This window comes from Lissotriton vulgaris, chromosome 3_1 (assembly GCF_964263255.1).
Source record: "Lissotriton vulgaris chromosome 3_1, aLisVul1.2, whole genome shotgun sequence".
In the NCBI taxonomy this organism is placed as follows: Eukaryota; Metazoa; Chordata; class Amphibia; order Caudata; family Salamandridae; genus Lissotriton; species Lissotriton vulgaris.
In genome coordinates, this window is record NC_141689.1 from 1,485,510,527 (window position 1) to 1,485,532,552 (window position 22,026).

Here is a 22,026-nt window from a genome sequence, read left to right on the forward strand (position 1 = left end):
TCATATACTCAGTTTTACATTTGCTTATTTCTTAGCTGTAGTCAATAATCCCTCGCCCGCACACCCCTCCCATTTCTTTTGTGCTTCGGCGTGGGGGGGTACATTGCTACAAATTGCATCAAAAAAGCAAAGACTCCACAGCCACGTAGCTCAAGTCTTAGCAACTTTGCCTCTGTTTTGATATAATACACCTCGGCAATTATAAAATAATTGGCATCATAACACATTATTATTTCTTTACAGTATTTCTATCATTAAAGGCACCCAACTGCAGCATATGCCATGTGTGACTTTCTTGGAATCAGCTACATCTGTTATGTTGTCAAAATATTAACTCAATTTAGTGTTACACTTCATATGGAATTTTGATCTTGGTTTGAAATTTATGAATCTAGTGGTTTTCTTTTTATCTAACAAATTGGTACTTATTGTATCAACCTCGGAAGGGTGAAACAAGACAGTATTTGCATCAGCAAGCATACTGACCCACTGAATCTTCGAAAAGGTGGAACCATTTGCAGTATAGCCACATGTACCAGTATTAACTATCGGATTTTAGCTACAAAACAAATTTCCGCAGTCGATTTCCCAGGATAATATTTTGGCCAACCTTCCTATAATCTATAAAGTGGAAGGTAGGACTTGAAACAGTATTTCGCCAACAAACTAAGGTCAAATATGCTCACAAAGGTCAACGGGCAGAGGACATCTGCTGTAAAGACATGCCTCGTTATCAAAATCATGAGCTAAGAAAATGGGGTGTTCACCCCTAAAATTTTCCAACACAAAGCGGCCTTACTTATCCAATGATCACTACCATGATCTGACTTTCAGCCAATGCAGGAGTCTTGCTGCATCAGCTAAAGATGACTATTTTAGGGTAAACATGCACTCTTACAAAAAAAATGCTAAGATCTTACCACATGTTCTCCTTCCTGTGGACCGTCACAAACATCTCATACACCCTCCCAGGAGGCACAGCCCCTGCTGGAATCAACAGGCTCACTCCTGCAAAAAAGTGGGGGAGACAAGTGCTTTATTATCTTACACATCTCACTCTTACTTTGAAGGGCTATTTGCTTAATAAAAAAGACATGTACTTCAAAGCATTGTTTGCAGAAAAGTAAGACTTCTCCTTTCCTCCTTGTTCTCTGTAATATGCCAATCTTGAAGGGAATCCTATGGAGTGTTAGGCACATAGATAAATTGCACAACACAGCACGACACCAAATGTTGCAGAGAAAGCTCTCCCAGACCTTTCATCAGTTTTAGGCCTTGACCCTCTGCTTCAGGCCTGTATTAAGTCCACACTACTTTGCCTTTAACCCCTCCCATGCTCATGACGGAACCGCTCCGTCATGAGCATCGGCTGAGCGGTGCTCATGACGGAGCGGTTCCGTCATGGCCCTGCCGCAGCGCCTGCGCGGCGCTGATTTCGCGTCTGCGCGGCGCATTCTATTGGGCGGGCGGGGCCATGACGGAACCGCTCCGTCATGAGCACAGCGCAACTGCGGCTCGTGAAGGAGCGGCTCCGTCACGAGCATGCGAAAGTTGCTCGCCCCCCCCCAGCGCTGCGGCGGAATTGCTGCCGCAGCAAAGGGGTTAAATAGTTACAGAGGCAGAGTTTGCAAATAATGTTATAGGATGTATGACGGAACCACGCATGGAATTACCAAGCATGCCTTTATAAAGCGTCTAGTGCCGCGCAAATGCCTCTACCACGCATGCCTTTGCAACGTATATATGCCTTTACAATATGTACGTTTAAAACTAATCATATGTTATTATTTTGTTGTAAGGCAATACGTGGTAAAGGCATATGCATGGTAAAGATTTGCGTAGTAAAGGCAGGCATAGCAAAGGCATATGCATGGTAAAGATTTGCATGGTAAAGATTTACGTGGTAAAAGCATGCGTGGCAAAGGCATTTGCATGGTAATGGATGCGTGATAAAGATATTGCGTGGTTCTGACCACGTAATAAATGATGTTTCCCAAGCCCATCACATGCACACAATATGCTTATGGCAGGACCTTCGTATGCCAGAGGCATGCTGTTTTTCCCTAATGTTATTTCTTTTTTTTTTTTTGAATTTTTATTGGTATTTATACATTACACAATACGTTGTGACATATAACGAATAAGAAGTTTCGCGGGCAGAGATGTAAAATAGGACAACTTCTACCTTGTTTACACTGTCCATTCGAATGCCCCCCCCCCCCGCTCTCGCACCAAAGGGCCTTCCTTGTAATTATCTCTCTGCCTCTGTTACTTGATGTAGAGCTGGCAGACCGGCCACCCACTATTGTGCATCTAAGACCGCAGACCTGCTAACCCCAGCCACAGAATTGATTTTATAATTTGATGTAGTCTGCAGCAGACCCCTGGTGTGCCACGGAGGTTTAAGCTACATTCACTACAACTAGTGCTGTAACAGGAAATGATGGAAATGCATGAACATGTGGCGAAGTGCCCTTACAATGTCGCCCAGGAAGGCTCCCTCAGATATGTATGGAAGCCTTGGGTCAGGAGGGGGGCTTAAGAGCTGCTTCTTCTCAAATTAGAGAACATAGAGGCGTTTAGATTATGAGGATGTATAAAATACCGTATGTGTTGCTAAAACGCTTCTTTCTTCGCACCCCTGAATTAAGTGGCTAATCAGGGACCTCTATCAGAGGAGAAAGTACTTACAGCCTGATTCATGAACGGGCCGTTTTGCGAGGCTCAAATAGCGAATCATAAGGAATCGCTATTTGAGACTCGCAAAACGGTATTCATGTAGGAATCGCAATAGTAATTGCGATTCCCACTGATTCCTTATTTGCGATTAGCTAATTGCTAATCGCAAATAAGGAATAACTCCCCATGCATTCCTATGGGCCAAAAGGCCCATAGGAATGCATGGGGAGTCATTCCTCATTTGCGATTAGCAATTAGCTAATCGCAAATGAGATTGCGAGTACAAGGGTGCCAGGGGTGTCCAAAGGACACCCTGTAGCACCCCTGCATGGAAATTAACACAGGTGTTGCACACACACATGTCCAAAGGACATGTGTGTGTGTAACGTGCAACTCAGAAAAATGCATTTAAATGCATTTTTCTGAGTTTTCGCAATTTACCACGAGGTTTGACCTCACGGTAAATTGCGGCCCGAAATTGCGATTTCGCAATTGTAAAATGGATGATGAATTACATTTAAGGAATCTCAAATAGAGATTCCTTAAATGTAATTCCTCGCACATTTGCGACATCGCAATTAGCGATTTTTGCATTTGGGATGCTGAATCCCAAATGCAAAAATCGCACTCGCAAAGGGCCGGATTCTCAGAATCCGGCCCTTTGCGAGCCGATTTAGCCTTCATGAATAAGGCTGTTACTTCCTTAGAATATGGGGGCAAGGGTAAAAGGCTGTGAGCGCTAGTGGACCTGAATGCACGCTATAGTCAGGTCAAGGGTACTAGGGCTAGAAACAAAATGGAGGCACGAGAAGTCTACCCTTCATGGACGTAGGGGCACGAGGCAAAAACATGACGTGGTGCTCCTCATTTGTCGCCCAGGGTTCTGGCGGACACAGTCTCCTTTTAGAAACTAGCTGAGGAACATTGTCTATCCACAGCCACCGTCCTCGCCCCCCTCCCCCCCTCGTTGTTGTTTGCAAACTTTGGGTGACAGATGAGCAGGGTTAATGCAAAAGCCATAAGCCTGGAGCAAACATAATACGTGCTTTAGAGGGAAGTTTCGGTATCCGAAGAACATAATTTCCCCCACATAAGAGAATAATAAACTTACTAGAAAGCTGGGCACAAAAAATAAATAAACAGACTCTCTCCTGAAAAGGTTTAATTCACTGTGCGTTGGACTCAGAAATCCGCACAGTAGCTTCTTGTCTCAAACACTGTGTCTCATTCATGGGCCTTGTGTTTTTGGAAAACATTTTTTACGGGGACATACTTTGAAAAACGTGAGGGTCACGTTTGCTTTCCTCCATCAGATAGGGTAAGTGGTCGCACTCCCAGTCGAATAAACTGCGCCATATGCAATCTTCACTGACCTCAGTTTTTTCATTTACTGTCCACTGCAACTGACCGGTCGGATTTGCTTCTCAATGAATGTTCCCTTTTGTAGCAAGGCATCAGCGGGAGTTTTAAAACATTAACTTGCTTATGGGTTTTTAATACCAGAGGTCGAGTCTGGGCATGCGGCTTCCCACAAGGCCCTGCCCTCCGCGGTATTTCAGAGGCTCAGCTTGTTGATGCTTCAGGAGTGGGGGAAAGAGCACGAAGAGAAGAGGGGGAACAGCCAGGGCTTTCAGAAAAAGATATATATGAAATAACTAGACAAAGCTTAGAGGGTCACAGCAGTCTGTGGGATTATAGGGTGCATGGCACTAGCAGCAGCCCACATTGTAGGGGTAAGGTGATCGTGCCTGCTACCAGGGCCCATGGCCGGTCTTGGGCATGAGCGAGCTGGGCCCACGCCTTATCAAAAATATTATCCTGAAGGGCGCAGCATGGAGCCGCCTCACTTAATGTTAGGCAAATAGCAGCTCGTTCATCCCACTTGGCAGTGCTTCATTTGTAAAAAAAAAATAATAATAATGTGTGCCTGGACTCTCGTCAGGAGGTTACTGCAGCTTGCACCACAGATTGCTCCTGCCAGCACTGCCAATGATAGTCACAAGACAACTGCTAATCATCACACTCCTACAAGTGTGACAACTCAATCTGTTTCAGGCCTCAAAAGCTACAAGATTGGCTTGGCCGGCAAGTAAAAGTCATATTGTATATTGAATTATTAATTTCCTGTTGTTGTGGTCTCTCTAAATTACAGTGCCACCTTGTGTTAGATAGTCACAAGCGCTGGTGTTGACAATTAAGTGCTGGTGCTGAGCACCGAAACCATCAGCTCAAATTAAGCACTGCCACTTGGTCTCAATCGGGTCCTGTTAAAAATGTTGTAATCACGCCTTAGTGTACCTCAGCATAATTCATAGCACTCCATCAACCCCCTGTCCTCCTCCAATCATCCTCACAACTCCTGCCATCCCACCGCAACGACCCCCACTTCCACAACAAACACCACATTTTCTTTCTACCCAGAGCGCTATTTCAGTCAATCCGATTTAGGACAAGCAGTACCAGGGCCGGACTTGAACCAAAAATTGGCCTGGTTAAAGTGTTCGAACCACCCACACTGCGGGAGGCCACAACTAGACAGGGGAAATAGGGTTTTAGTTGAGTCATGGGACTCCATGAAGCTCTGGAAGCAGAACCATAGGCTGCAGTTAATGAGAGAAAAGCTAGAGGGCCATAATGGGCAGTCCGGTCCTGCTTGCTCCCAATACCTTCTGCCCCTTACATTATGTATTTCCTGTTTTAAATTTGGTGATGCTAAACAAAGTAGAGACAATAAAGGAAAATCGGCAATGTTTTGAGCTGGCACATCATTATCAAGGGCCACTGAAATTATGGGGAAGGCAAAGACCAAATTATAAGGCAGAGTTGACTAAATTATGTGGCAATAAATGCCAAATTATGCGGCACAATGCGACACATTTTACAGTGTTACGAAGTAATTTTTACAGATTAACACTGCTTGGGCAAAGCGTTCATCTCATTAGTACCAGTTTAACACCCACATGCACCAATAAGCAACGGAAGGGTGAACAGTCAACTTTTATGAAGGGCATTGCACTGCACAGTATCATGTGTCGATGCAGCTGTGTTTTAGTAACTTCTACGCCATGTGAGCTAGGAACGAAATGTTTGTAGTAAAATCTGCGAATTATTGAGCACCTGATGGATTATGCAGACAATGCATAATTGTAGCAGAAAACAACCAAAAATCAGAGACCTTCACCTCGCCTATCTTTTCTGTGCAAGAGAGTTCACTAGACACATAAATATACATGTTATTAGTAACTGTGAAAGGGACCAGGGTGAGTGGTGAGAAAAGGGAAATAATTAGTACTCAATAGCAGGGGTTTATAGAAGTTTAAGAAGCGGTTTGGGAAGCAACTGCTAAAACAAAACACACATCCACAAAAAGTAATGCAGTTGCAATTCACAAAATCAACTTTAAAAATTACTTCAGCCCTAAACGAGTAAAAAAAGCTATAATGTATTTCAGCACAATCTTGGAGTAAGTTAAGCAGTGCTACTGCCCATAGTCATATTGAACAAATGGAGACAGGAAAATTAAAATAACACTCCATAGGAACTAATGTTATATAATTTGAATTGTTTGACAATTCAAAAATATATAAATTTTCATCTTTAGGAGCTAAATAATGTATATATAAATATTGATTTTATTATAAATATTAAATTAAACATTTAAATTGTAAATAAAATACATCAACAATGTTTTTTAAATCAATGAGATATATACCATTTAACCAGTTTTAATAAATATTAAATTGAAATAAAAATGTTAGTGAAGATGAGCAATGTTTTTATTTTTTTTTTTAAACTACTTCTACATAAAATAGTTAAATTATTTAACTATTTAATACACATTTATTTGATGAGATAATGGGGTTCAAAATGGTATTTGATTATTTCCATGTTAGTAATAAATATTTAAAATTAATTTATATTTATAATAAACAGTAAGTTACTTGTAATGTGTTTCATTGAATAATAATCTTTAATAATTAACCCTACACTTTCCAAAAGTGAGCTATTTACCTTAGTAGCGGTCATTTCCAAGGACAGGCGAAAAGTTACCAGCAGTAAATTCACACTTGTAAACTCTGTCGTAGGAGGGGGTGAAGGCATGCAAGTCAACACCTAGGTGCAAAGCTCCACTTGGAAATGGTGAATAGCAAAAACATGGAGACTACAGCTAAATGTACCAGTAATTGTACATAAGTATATTTGCCTTTCTAAACATGGCCCCAAGTGTGCCCCCTCTACAAATATACAAAGACCCTGAGCTGAGCAGCCATTCCCTGAAGGGTGATCACTGTAAAGCTTACAGGTGCATGTTTTACGCCTCCGGCCTGGATGTGTGTTGATAGCCTTACACTTAGGCCCTCATAGTGTGCGGTTTTGTGATCTCAATGAAACTGGTATTAAAATTAGTAATACGGGAATACTATGGCTTAAGTGTTATCTCCTATAGATTTTACCTGCTCAAAGCTGGAAAAATGTCCTGGCAAAACAATGGCGGCAAATGGGGACAACACATGTGGATCAGTGCGAAAACAAACGTACCCTCCATAGTATTCCTTATTCCAGCTGCTAATGTCACAACTCCATGGTAAGGGTGTTTTAGTGCTGTATAGTATCATTGAGACTGGACGCAATATTTCCACGCCGCTCTCATTCGCAATGAGTTGCTAGGTGTCTTTACCCATGTGTTTCGCACAGCAAGATACTTAGCCAAGGGCTGCTTTCCTTTCTTCTCCCTGCTCCAGTCTTGGCAGGACTAGAGACTTTCTCTACATCCCTGTGCCTCGGAGGCAGCTTAAGAGGACAGGAGGGGGAAACGCGAACAATGAGTCAGATTTTGGAGGCAGCCGATGAAACACTAAGATCAAACAATGAATTTCTGCGGACAAGTAATGACCGTCTGGTACAGATTAGAGAGCTCCTATGATCAAGGATTAGCCCTTTTGTGGCAATTAAAGAACAGGCTTCAACTAATTATCTGGAACCAATTATTGGCTAGCAGCTTATTAATGAGCATGAGCCAATTAATAAAATGGAACCAATTAATGCAGTGCCACCAATTACTGAGTTAGAACTAGTTAGTAAATTGAATATGTTAATGCATATTTGGTAGGCGTTAATGAGCTTATTGTGAAGCTTCTAAAACTAGGTGGGGGCTGGAGGGAAGAATAGCTGATCCATTAGGGGTCAAAGGGCACTATCTGAACTGATAAAGGAGCTGATTGTTGAGGGCAAAGAGTTTTTCACTGGGCAAGAAACAGCTACAGAGGAGTGAGAGCTGGTCTCACAGGGACGCAGCATGTCACTCACAGCAATCATATAGGGCTCATCACTGGACTCACACAGGTCATCAGTGGGGTAGAAATCTTGTGTCTTGTAGGGACAAGATGTTATCCATTGGGAGATTAGGAGAGCCTCCCTGTGGAAATGGAGTGGAGGTATGAAGACAGAGATGTGAAGCACAACAGGAAATACTGCAAAGAGCTGGCCTTTGTTTCTGAAGCAAAACCAAAGGGGATGATGGATGGAGTGTTGAACATTGCAAGCACTCACCCCCAGTCAACTGATCTGGGTTTAATCCATCATCATTCTTTAGCTCACTCCCCCACCCAATTCAGACATGGCCGTATGCAAATCAGTCTGACCCTGTGCTTCATGGGAACAGTCCAGCCTGAACTGCCAAGCCATGTCTTCTCTGCACCGGAAACAAGCATCCTGGGACCGGTTTCTGGCTAATCAGCCGTCATCAGCCAGGCTAGCTCTAATCCAGTCGCAAAGTGAGCAAGGGACCCACGTCTGGGCATACCCTATCAACTTAGGGCGAACAAAGAAGGACACTGAGCTTAGAATAGGAGAGCGGTGGCTTAGGCTGTATACGGCACACGCTTGTTCTATTAGCACCCGTCCAGACAAAAACAATTTGTGCATCTGATGGGAAGAACCCTTTGGAGGGAAAGTGTAATTATGATTCGAACCCTTATTAAAATACCCATGCAATAGGTTTTAATGATCCATGTAGCCTCCTCTCCTCTGAGGAAGGCAAAATCCGTACAAAGTTGTTAGCCGTGGCTGGTCTATTGGGGCTGAGGGGCCATGCCCCTCACGAACAGTGTCTATCAGACTGAACAAAGGTCGCCCTGACAAACATTGTTCATTTTCAGGTCAGTAGCCAGGAGCCAGCCATACGCTAAATGAGCGGGCTCCTGGCTGCCTGAGCGGGAAACATCCTTTACAACGCAACTTTTACCACGCAGTGCCTTTACGACGCAACTTTTACAACGCAAACCATTACAACGCATTGCGCTGGGGGGCGCTCTAGGATAGGGAATAAGTTTAATTTACTATCCAACACCTTCCCTAGTGTCCACGGGGACTGGAGTTGGAATAGTAAATTAAACTATTCACTATCCAGCACCCCAAAGCGCTTTTCGTTGTAAAGGTTTTTGTTGTAAAAACCGCGTTGTAAAGGCATCCGTGGTAAAAACATGCATTGTAATGTCATACATCCTGCCTGAGCTGAACTTTGCTGGGCTGAGGAAATCACAGCTCCTGTGGGTGTGACCTCCTCAGATCAGCAAAGGTCCCTGAGGCCCTCCCCTCAGTGACGAGGGGTAGCATCACTGATTGCCTCGCACCTGGGAGCTACAGTTTTAAGCCCTGGAGTGCCCAGGGTCGAGTGTCAATCAGTGACACTTCATCACAGAGTGGGGTGGGGTCAGCCGTTTCACTGACCCCATCCCACTTTGTGATGATGTTGGGATTGCTGGCTTCCCTTAGGTCAGCCAATGAGGGAAGGCAGCAGTCCCAAGCCTCCTGTGACGTTCGAGGCAGAGCTGCAGGTAATTTCTTTTTTTAATTTTTTATTAATGTTTGGTGCATGCATGCATGTATGTATGAATATTTGGTAAAGAGTTTTATGAATTAATGTGTTTGTGTGTGTGTTTGAGTGTGTGTGAGTGCATGGCTGTGAGTGTATGTGTGCTTATGTGTCCCTTCTGCCCCCCTCCCTCCTAAGCTTACCGGCTGTCACTAGAAGTTGTGGCGTTTGTAGTACTCGTGAGGAATATTTGTTGATGGAGAGAAAGAGAGTTGACTTCGACTACCCACCGGCAAGTATATATATCTACTGGGAATAAGTAATGACCATCTGGAAGAATTAAAGCACTCCTAGGACCTCTGGGTATATGTATGTATACATGCAATTCAAGATTTGTGAAAGTGTAGCAATACAATTTCCGTGATTCAAACTTATTTTTTAAAAGTGATTCACACAGTGCAATTATGTTCACACAGTGCATTTATGTTCCACTATGCACTAAATGCTATGGGCCTGATTTAGAGTTTGAGGAACGGGTTATTCCATTACAAACGTGACGGATATCCCGTATGCTGTATTACAAGTGCCATAGGATATAATGTATTTGTAATACGGTGGACAGGATATCCATCACGTTTGAGACAGAGTAACCCAGTCCACCCAACTCTAAATCAGGCCCTTTGTGTACAGTCTGGTCTCCATGTTAGTTTCACTGTGTGAATCACTTTTACAAAAAAAGTTTGGGTTCATCTCCTTGACCCGTGACCAAGAAGACTGTGGTCTCCGAAACGCGTCGGAGTTGGTGTGCTGCCTCAATAAAGAAGTCGACTTTGCACAACTTTGGAGAATTGCAGAGTGTTTGTTTATTCCCTTTCACAAACCTTGGATTATAAATTTGCCAGATCTACAACCCGAACCGCAGGTCTCGTAGCCAGCGGCCAGGGGGCTCTTGTGGACACTCCACCTGATTGGCCGAGTTCGTGGAGAGGGTGTCCCGGCAGCCCACTGCCAATATTTTCAGCAAGGTTTGATTCTAACGTGGACCACTCAAGCCACACTTGAACGGCTGATTCATAAGTGGTTTGTTAATTAGTAACATACACTGAGAACGTTTTGTGTTTCGACTGAACAGACAATTTTGGTCACAGGATATGTTTAGAGGTAATTGTTGTGCCTATTCTTTGAGTATACATAAGGGAGTTATTGTTCTATTCATAGACCATGGTGTACTTCAAACTCTTTCCACTAACCACATGCTGTATGAATGATGAAACCCTGGTAATGGGTGACCAGAGAGGGACCTCTCACTTCTCATTATTGATAGCCATGAATATTTATATATTAATTACCCTATTTAACCATAAGGTAAAACACGAGTGCAGATTATTCAGGGCAACACTGGAGAGCAAAGATGTACATGGAAAACAGGACTTAACCTCTGAGTCGATTCCAGCCTACATCATCCCTACAGGTTTAAGGCTTCTTTCTCTATGTGTTGGCCAACAACCATATGATAACATAGTGACCAAGAGTGACACATAGGTTTCTTATCAATGGGTTGATTTTACATGTTGCCTACAATTATCCTAGCATCTTTTCATAAGCAGAGAGTTCCAGATGCCAAAGGATCTGCTGAGAAACACTTCTGCGTTCCGGTTGGCATTGTGGGATAGGATGCCTGGAAAGCCCCACAATCAGGAGGGAGTGATTTTACAATTGACCCTATCTGGATTAGTGCATTCAGAGCTATTTATTATGCAGTTTCCCCCTACATAATTATCAAAACTATGACGTTTTGTGCGAAAGTTTGCATTTGTTGAGAAATGTGTATGTAAGTAATTTAATATTTATAACATTGAACTTTTCGAGGACGTACCAGAATTAGGCACAATCAAGTGGCCACCCAGAGAGTTGAAGGTGCCGAAGGCAGTGCATGACGGATCTGTGTGCCGAGCCAGGGTCTGGTTCTTCATGTTGAGTGTCTCGTTCTCCAGTAGGCACTGCGTGATCTGCGGAGACAGCTTTGACGTGTAGTCGGACAGTTCGTCTTGTGGGGTGACCGCACCAGAGGAGCTAAACACCTTGATTTTCAGGTTGGGCAGCGGATCCAGCAGCGGAGAATTTGTCATTGGGATTTTGTCGGAGACGTCGTGCAGAGCGTAAACGGGGCCTCGGTACAACGCAGCCGCAGTGGTAAGGTCCGGCGGCACTGCTAATAGATCTATAAGTGCAGAAATCACAACCACCCGTTAGTAGCACTTTTTTTTTGCTGTCTTCATAAGTTCAAACAAGGCTGCAGCTCCTTTTCTCCCTAGGATGATCTTTTTCATATCTCAGGATTACAAGCAAATAACTACTGGAGCAAATGGTAACTATCATCTCTTTTTCACATCACCCCATGATTATCATTTCTTCCGCTTTAACCTATTGGTATCATGCACTGATAGAGGACACTCACAATATACGCAAAGCCCAACGTAAATAATGAAGAGACCTGATAGCAACAACCATTTTCTTGAGAGATGCTCTCATCTAGGGAAAGGGGTGTAGCTTTTAAATTTGCCCTTGACATGCTTTCTCATTTGTTAAATGGTGATAAACATGTAATGAGAGGCAAAAGCTTTCACTGCCAGTTAGATTTAATATGTATTTTCATTAGACGGCACTTCCCATAAACATTCCTCACTGAGCTTATTTGCAACAACCAATTCCCTTTGCTCGAGGCAGAACATCAAATACCGTTCACTCAAGCTTTTATGGCACACTACATGGGTTCACTTCCTCATCAAGTATGACTCTCCTGCAGATTTGATCGAACTACAGCTTGATCCAACTACCTGTCCAAGTGTACAATGCAACAACACAATAGTCTCCAGGGAAAGACAGTAAAAACCGAGGAATCGAAGTGCTGCATTCAAAAGGGGATGTTGACAGAGTGTTACTTGAGTTTATGGCTGTCTACCCTGATTCCTTTTTTTTCAATGGTAGTATTGATGTTTCGGCGTCTCGAAGACTACCGATGTCTGCGCGGAACAAAAAGGAATGGGCAACCATTACACTAAGAGCGTGGGCACTCCTGTTCAAGTATCCCGACTCCTCGTCCACTTCAAGTCACACCCATTTGCCTAACTAGAAACTCTCATTCCTTTCATATGTTAGTGCAGTGCTAGTTGTCAAGGACCCCATAAAATATCTGGCGACGTGCTCCTCACATTCATATAGAACCTTAAAAACAACCCTAACACATCCACTCTCATAATGCACCATGAGCTGGAGGAACACCGGGCACATCAAATCTGCTTTTTTTTCCCTGCTCTCTATGATTCAGTAGTCTATTTAATTGAAAATCCTGTCTTTGCTCTTGAGCTATGACTGTTCTGCTGTGTCGGTGGTAGTTCATTTTGACTGACCTCACCCCCAAGAAATGTCATCTCAAACTCTCTGATTATAAGTCCATATTTGTTCAAGGAAATGCTCATTTCCACCATTGTGTTTGGATTGCAGAGGCACTTAAGTTCCACCTGTTATAATGTCATTCTGCCTACTCTCCCAAGCCTCATAAGTGCTGCGGCTAGTCCAAAGGCCGACGGCACCACTACCTCAGGAGTGCTGCCGTCGGCCGTTGGACGTTCGAACCTCACCTGCGCAATGGAACGTTCAGCACTGGAGCTGGACGTTCCATAGCTGCTAAGGTGTTAAGGCTAGACAGATTTAAAGCCTCTTGTATCTCCTCATATAGGGTCTGGTTCACAAAGGTCATTAAGACTGTGAACAGTAGCACTATAAAAGTACTCTTTTATATATGTTTATATGCCTCTGTAAGTGCCCTCACAAATTTCAGATCCCTATTGGTAAAAGTGCAAAGAGGGTACAGTTCTTTCTATTAGTGGTTATATTAAGTCCTTATTCCTGAATATTTCAATTTTTAATGTTTTGAGGTACATTCACAATTTTTAATGTTTTGAGGTATATTCACAATGGCATATAAGGGCATGGAAAGGAGTAATATAGAAGTACTAATTCAGGTACTTCAAAATGCTTTTGTGATGAGGTCTCAACATGTCTAATGCTGTCTTCACCCCATACTGGTAGCCTTCTTCAGCAGATCCTTTACGCCAGGAATTCCATTTGTGGATGAGGTCTCCACAACCATAAATCATACACCACAACATTCCAAATGTCTAAGTCTATCTACAATTTCTGATTCAAAGCTAATACAATTATCACAATTAAAGTTTTAGGCGTTTTACTCCCAGATGGCCTCAACTTGAAGAAACTGAAAGCCGAAACACAAGAGCGTGAGATACTGTGCATTTGCATCCACCGCCTAGAATGGGCTGGACGCGCTCTCTGTATTCTGCAAAAGTATGCTTCTCTGCACAACATGTAGAAGATCAAATAAGGTCAGAACATACCTTGCCTTGCCGTCTTGATATTAACAGCTTGAAATCCCCCATTGAGCGCCGAGGAGTCAATAATGTCTGACTCAAAGTCCCTGTGGTTCTTCCGGTAGACGAAGAGAGCCACGATCACAGAAATGGCCACACAGACAATCACAGCGATCACAATGCCGACGTAAAGTGCCACATCATCAGAGTTGGGGGCAGCTGACAAGGTAACAAGGAAACAGGTATGTTAGACAATCATGTGCAAAGTGTTGCCACACCTGGACCCCCCCCCCCCCCGCCCCCCCGCAACACCTCCACCCAAAGAGGACTACTGTCAAACAACGGTCTTAGTTTGTACAATACAGAGTTTAAAAAGGGACACAACACAAAGGACAGAGAGATTAACTAAATCCTTTAAAAAACTGGGAATGCAGCATTAACCCATCAATGGCCAATCTTCTATGATTTTCATTGGCAGATAACTTTATTTACTGTATTCAGGCCACAGAGTGTGGCATAAGACCTTGTTCAGCAGGAGACAAAACCTCATCTGGTTATATATGTATTTTTCAAGGGGCAACTTTCATTTTATGTGATTCAAGGAGTGCTTAATGTCTATGCACAGATGCTAGTTATGTGACGTTGGGTTATGAACGACACCCATTGCCTGGCACTCCTCTTTGGTTCAGCCTCTTCTTAACACAAGTCTCAAAAATACGTATAGAGGACACATGACCACTTCCAGCTCCAGAAGTGCATGATAAGTGTTTTTACACAAATGTGTGACGGTATTCCGCTAACCGAAATCACGCCGTGCCTTCACAACAACGTCATTAGAACTAATGCGTCTTTACTATGCATTCGTTCAGTGCACAAATTGTTATAACGACTTTCCTTAGGGGGGCGCTGGATTTTGGAATAGGTTAATTTACTATTCCAACTCCAGTATGCGCAACAGTAGGGAAGGTGTTGGACTTTAAATCCAACATCATTCCATCAATGCACCCCCCTAAGGCAAGCCGTTATAACGACTTGAGAGCTGAACAAATGGGTACTAAAAACATGTTCGTTCTTTCGCAAGTGCTGTAAAGGCACCAGGATTCCGGCTTCGGTCTGAAGGACCTTTCCCTTTTGACACACCCCTCGTTGTTCACACATTGCGCAAAAATGTAAGGCCAGACAGTAGCCTGAGAGCAGCACTGTGGAAAGCTTCTGCTTGCAAAGCTGTGACATTGGCGGTGATAGATATATGTAGAAAAGGCCTAACTCACGCCTTAAAAAATAGTTTTCTAACTTGAGGGTCCTATTGCAAGCAGTATGGAGTCTACCCCAGCTACTGTTTGAGTGGCAGTTCTGTGGTGTGCATGGGTGCAAACTACACCTCTGTTACCTTCAGAAATGGATTTAAGATTCTAAATACAAGATTTACTAGTCTTCGTGGAGACATTTTTGTGGAAACCCAACTGTTGTCTACATACCATCAACCACTAGCTCACTTAGGCACTGCTTGTCAGAAATCACTGTGAATTTCATGATGAACAGATTTTTGACTACCAAGTTCGACTACTGAATGCACTAACCAGCCCCCGTGAAGTCTTTTTCTGATAAATATTTTACTCTGGCTCAAATACACTGTTTGGATGTTTTTTTTTAATTTGCAAGCATTGCAATCAGGAGGATGGGTATCATAGTATGCATGCCCCCCAATTACGACTGCCTTACCCTTGTATTTACTAGCTATAAGTTTATCAGGCTCATTTCCCCAATATACATCAAGGCCCAGGGGGCATCACTGCTTGCTACACTTTTTACTCCTGTTGCAGAGACCTTTGCTGAGCTGTGCTGAGAAAGGTGCCCTTTTCATTACTTCTCTGAATAGGCCTACACATTATCCACACAAGATGCGTGCCCAAAACAGGGGCGTGCCGCACGTTAGGTGAGGTTTACGCGTGCACCTGATGAAAGAGGTTTTATTTGTGATGCAGTCGCATGCACGCATCATGTGGTAATATAAGGTATGTTTCCTGACCCTTATTAATTGGTTTACAAGGTTTTCTTTAATAAGGTTCCAAGCCACTGAATTTGTTTTCAAAAGGGCCCTCTCCTCGCCCCAGTGCAAGAAAACATAGATGAAAGAGAACTACTGAAAGAAAACAGCAATGAAACATTTCATAGGCATAGGCCAATGCTAAGTACACATGTTCAGCCCATGGTGACCCCTCAGGCACTTTAAACAAGAATCTGGCAGGAAGTGAGGGGTGGAGGAAGAAGGGCGGGCCTGTCCAGCAGGACTGCTAAAATCCAGTCTGGGAGCATGTCCTTGGCTATGTAAGACACTGTCATGGTGCCCGATTCACAGAGCATTTTACATTCTTGTGATGAGCAGCCCCCAAGAGCTGTTGCCTCTGTACCCTCCCTTATGCCTTCACTTGGTACTTCATAAATGCAAGCCTGACGATAAGTCTGTGACAGTGTAGTAAGGCACCAGACATGGTGCTCGATCATTGGGCTGCATAGTCTTTTAAGATGAATACTTAACCCCAAGGTCAGCTCGTCATGGGCGTTACCTGCGCTGTGCGTGTGACGAGTTGATTTTGTCACGTAACGCAGGATTTTTGAAATCGCAGCGCTCAGCGGGAAAACCGCTAGCGCACATGCGGTTAAAAGAGGCAAGAGTGACTTGTATGCTGCATTTTAAGCCTTAGCATGGAAGCAATATCAGAAAAGAGGAGTTGGGCGCGCTGAACCCTAACAGCACAAAAAGATGATGGACGGAATGCTGAACATTGTCATACATTCAACCCAAGAACAGAGATCTGGGCTGAAATCTATAGTATTTTGCTCCTCATGACATTCCAGCTGGACACAGCCACATGCAAATTAGCCTTGACCCTGCTCCCCATGGGAACAGTCCAGCCCGAACTGCCAGGACAGGTCGTCCTCCCTGGACCAGAAACAAGCATCCTGGGACTGGTTTTGGAGTATCAACCTTAACATCCAGGCTAGCTGGAATCCAATGGCATAGTGAGCATACCCTTCCCACTTGGGGTGAATGTAGCAACACAAAAAGATGATAGACGGAATGCTGAACATTGTCAAACATTCACCCCCAGTACAGAGATCTGGGCATAAATTCCTTGTTCTACTGCTCGCCATTCTATTCCAGTTTGGAACCAGACATATGCAAATCAATTGACAATTAACTTTAGAATTAAGTGCTGGTGCAGAGCTCAAATTAAGCCCTGACCGGGAGCTAAGCTATTAACTAGGAGCAGTGCTTCTTGGAAAGAGAACACCAACCTGAAATTAGGAATACATGCCCCGTACTTTTTTGTATGGTGGAAGCACACCAACAAAGACACAATCCAATTGGTTTATGACTGCTATGACTCTAAAAAGACCTTCTGAGAATGGGCCAGGGCCTAAGATTCTTTTCTGCAGATCTTCACCACACGATGGCATACGAGTAATGTATGAGCATGAGCAGTTACACATGAAACATGTGGGTTTGATCATGGGATAAAGGGATGCTTTTAGATTACAATGACAACATACTACTATCCCCATCACAAACCCCCCACATTTATTAATTGGGAGAATTTCTAGAATTTGAACCAAGCTCAGAAGAGTAAAGGGGCACCACAACAGTGTAAAGCACATGCACAAGAAAAGGATTGGTCCTAATGCACCTGAAAAAATGTTGTCGCTCAAAAGTGGATGGTTTAATGGCTCTTGTTCTTGATTTGGCGAAGGCGCATTATTATTTGGTGACTGTGGATAATCCAACATTGCTGGATTAATGGCTTCCCTTCTGTTTGCGTGTTTTATAATTTGGGGTGTACGTCGGCTCAGAGCTTAAACAAACATGATGTTTAGATTCATGGTGAATAATATCCTATGTCAGCAGAAGCATATAGGGAGAAACACGTGCCTTTTTTCTGTGTCTCGCTTCAGTTTTCCTCCTATCCAGAAGGGCTACCAAATGAACCTTTGAGTTTCATCACAAGCATCATCTGCCGGTCTCCGCCCCAACTTAAACTGCCTTAAGCAGATGAAGTGCCTCACATCAATCAGGGATGGAGGGTGCAAGAGGGTACTGAGCTTGCAGTTGAAGCCAGGTTAGGTTAGGGTGAGGCAGGGCAGGGCTGGACTGGGCTTGCACTACCCAGAGGGAGGAGGAGCGGGGGTGCACCTTAACCCCTTCGATGCTTATGACGGAACGGTTCCGTCATCAGCGTCGGTTGGGCTGTGCTGATGACGGAACCGTTCCGTCATGACCACACCCGCGATAGGAATTTCAGCACCAGGGGAAACCGGGGCAGCACGCAAGGTGTCAAGTGCGCATGACTTCTTGGGCTGGCCAAACCATCATGCGTACTTTGCACGTTCTCCACAGGCTATATTGTACAGCCTGGGTTGAGCACATTCACAGCCTCCAGTCCAGTCCCTCTCTGAGCGCCGAACCACGGCACCCAGAGCAATCACAACGCTGCTGTAAGGCAGTGTCGTGATTGGCTAGGGGATTCTGGGAGGCTGTAGGCTTCCTGCTGCCGGACTAGATGTTGGAGGAGAGGCAGCGGCCGGTGGTATGCAGGTGAGTGCTTTTATTTCTTTTATTCCCTCCTTTGCTTCCGCCAACCCACAACCCCCGCTCTGTAGCAGCCACTACTGTCACAATGACTAGACAAACATGTGTGTGGAGGACGGCTGTAGTACATTCCTAAATGTTTAATCACTGGGTACTTACACAGTTTTATTTTAACTTGCGTTGATGCTCTGAACTGTGCTATAACAATTTACCATGCCTGTGCTCCCCCAAAAACAAAACTCCCTCCCCGATGTGTGTTCTACTGGGTCACTACATAGTAGCTCCTTGATTATACAACGTGTTCTTCGTCACACTTTTTTTAATGCTCAGCATCAAAGGATGGGTCATGTACCATTCGCCAATGATACTTCTCTGGTGGTCAAGATTTAATCAGAGCTATTGTATATTTTGGAAAGATCTATCCTATTTTTTTTTTATTCTGCTGTTAGAGTAAGGCATTATGATTTCTTCAACAGGAAGATTGACTATCAGATTTCCCCGCTCTTTGCTGTTACACTCTGCCGGACACAACTCCTCGCTTTCTGGATCAGAAGGTGGTGCTATGGAGATGGTGGCGGCAGCATCGCAAGCAGCACCCGCATAACAGGTGACAGCAATCAGCGCGGAACTGAATTAACTGAGCATGCAGTCCAAAAAGTAACATATTCCCTGCCCAGAAGTGTCAGGATCCCTTCACACAACACTGGTCCCCTCTCATTCGGCATGCATGCGTGGCCGGGCCTAACAGCGTGCATCTGAATGGGGAATAATATTAGCATGTATATATTCGTTCTTTTCAGTGACATGAAAACCGAATGTCAAAACTTACAAGACAATCCATATTCATTCTGGGTTCTCTGCTCGGTTGAAATGGGATAAATCAAACCTTAAAAAGAAAAGAAATTAACAAAAATTGGGAACAAAATCAAAGTACGAAGGGCAACAGAAAGAAAATCATAAAAAAGGGATTACTTAACAGGGGGAAATGACTTATACTGCGACATATCCAGCTTTTACGTGCACAAAAGTTACATTTTTTTTTTTTTGCATGATGGCGGCCTAACAACATTGGCGACGAAGAATAACTAGACAGATTGACTTTCAGGGCCGGGAATAAGTCTTGAGTCACTAACTTCGGAGTGCTTGAATTCGTTCTTCTACTGCGCATAAACCTTAATGGAGCTATTTCATTGCAGACATCAATGGTCGTTAGCATGCTCCGAGAGCCTCTCCTCGCCATATGCTGAGAATCCCCCGACAACCTGACTGGCTGCTGTTTTTCTCTCTCATTTATTGAATTACAGAGGCGGGCCGAAGATCTCTCTCAGCCCAAGGGACTTGCCTCCTAGGGGGTCAAAGGTTAAACACTGGCTGCACAGTCCAGCCTGGGTGGGAATCCTCTGCCTTTTTTGCGGATAGGAGGTTTTGAAGTGTCATTCCTCTATCCAATAGGAATCACAGAGATGGTTCATAGAGGGGGGTGGGGAGAAATAGATAAGGGAGCAAAGTTAGGGGAAGGAGGCAGGTTCTGATTGGACGGGTATTGATGAACCTCACGTGACATTTTAAGTCATTACAAAATGTATAAATGTCCCCATGGATACATTTAGAACATAAAATAGTGAGGGGGGGGGGGGTGGAAAGTGAAGATAATTCATATCTGACAACTGTATTTTTTCTCAAAAGGACAAATTGCTGTGTAAGTGGTAACTGTGTGTGGGGTCAGAACAGATTATCAGATTAGCACTCACTCCGCTTTGAGGCTGTACACATCACCCTCCTGCGTGCTCACAGATTATGTAGTAAATTGTGAAGTGTGCCGCAGGTGGCTGGAAACTATTGCAAGTATGAATGCCAAATTAGTTGCAATGTGCCATCTCCTCCCCAGCATGAAATAAAATCTAAGCAAAGAAGTATATAAAACGCATTCACATTTTCCATTTTTGAGGAACAGTCCTCGTCCTGCACCACCAAAATCGCCATTACATTCCATATATTTGTGAGCAATATTATTGGCCCCATGTGCTTGGACAGATGCCACTTTCTATCCAAGCCAATGCCATTTATTGGTAAAAAATCTTTGCCATAATATGGTATTGGAGCCTGTTATAGCAGGCTCTACCAGTGATTAAAGACCTGTTCCAGTGCTAAAGGACCGAGCCGAAGGTGAGGGCCTTTAACAAGGGAGCAGGCCTTTACTAGCCGGTACAGCCCACTACATAGGGCTCTACGGCTATTAGCATATTCCGTCCCTAGAGGGCAGCGTCCCTAGAGGGCAGAATGTTCTATTTTGCAAAACAAAGGCCTCACGGTTCCCAAGTGGGTTGAAATCTCCTCAGGCTTCGTGAGGCCTTTGTTCACAGCTGCTGCTGTGAACAAAAATTGGAATGATGATGCTTCGGGCTTCTAACGTCCATTAGAAGCCCGGTGCACTCCATTGTTTTTAAATGAGCGCTGAACCAGGGCCGGACTGGCCATAGTGAGAACCGGGCGTTTCTCCGGTGGGCCGCCAGGGTTTGGGCCGGTTTGGACCCCTGGAGAGCCGTTTTTGTTTTCCGGGGCGGTTTGCAGCATAGCAGCAATATCGCCCCCTGTAGCAAAAGCAGTTGCAGTGTTTTCCAAGTGTCCCTCCCCCACCCTCCTGTTGCTGGTCGACGCAATTGCCAGGGCCTGTTTGCATTCCCAGTCCAGGCCTGCGCTCAACACTCCAATGTTCTAATCAAGTGATAAAAAATGAGTGTCCATTTAACTTCACAGAGATAAAACACTAAAAATACGGGCCTAGCAACCACCATGTACTTTTAATGCAATTGTTGCATTCGAGGAACAACTTGACAAACCTTCTTACCTTAGCTTGCTTTCTCACCAACATTAATTATTTTAACTACGAAGACTTTTTACTCTAGCAGATAATTTACTGCTCCATCGCCAGTGACCGTCACAGTCTTGGTGAAGGCCTCTCTTGACTTAGGGCCGAAACGCTTAGACGCTCTTTCGCCACAGTGACGACTGTCCTCTTTGGCATCGCTTGGTTAAGCCAAGGATTTATATAGCTCTATCTAGGGAGGTACTCGTTATACTCCTGGGCATAGAGACAAGAAGAATTGACTCTAAGGCATCAATAAATATGTAAGTCGACATATGAGTATAAACATTCGCTATTGTGAAAAAGCAATAAATCTCAGTTAAACAAGACCATGGAATATTTGAACGAGTGAAGTCAAAATTCCTTGGGCTTCTGACACAAAATGAAATTGCCTAGCGCTTGTGGCCTTATGTAAATAATACCTCTAGATATTTCATCCTATGTGAGAACAAGGCAACCTAACAATGATGGCGCATGCAAGTGCGCGGGGCTCCAAAGGGCTTCCATTAACAAATAAATCACCGCCGCCGGCATGCGCTTTTATCATTGTTGTACTTAAAAATCTAAACTTACTTTACGAGTGATAAACAGCGCCCAGAGGGGGGAGCAGATTTATGCTCGAGAAATTCTTTTTGCTTTGCCAATTGCTCGAAATGAACAAACTCTAATTAAATCAGTAAAATCAGGCTTG

The 22,026-nt window shown here is 43.9% G+C and overlaps 1 protein-coding gene across 3 annotated transcripts in view; it reads right to left on the reverse strand.

The window, feature by feature from the left end:
- Positions 1-22,026, reverse strand: part of UNC5C (unc-5 netrin receptor C) — a 458,529-nt gene that overhangs the window by 84,245 nt on the left and 352,258 nt on the right. For 2 of the 3 annotated variants that reach the window (XM_086961949.1, XM_086961950.1), the window contains exons 8-11: positions 19,299-19,355; positions 13,909-14,100; positions 11,370-11,714; positions 921-1,008 (exon numbers count right to left, since the gene is read on the reverse strand). In XM_086961949.1, the coding sequence (XP_086818075.1) occupies positions 921-1,008; positions 11,370-11,714; positions 13,909-14,100; positions 19,299-19,355 (682 nt within the window). The remainder of the gene's footprint in view (positions 1-920; positions 1,009-11,369; positions 11,715-13,908; positions 14,101-19,298; positions 19,356-22,026) is intronic. The other variant, XM_086961951.1, reaches the window with a different exon arrangement.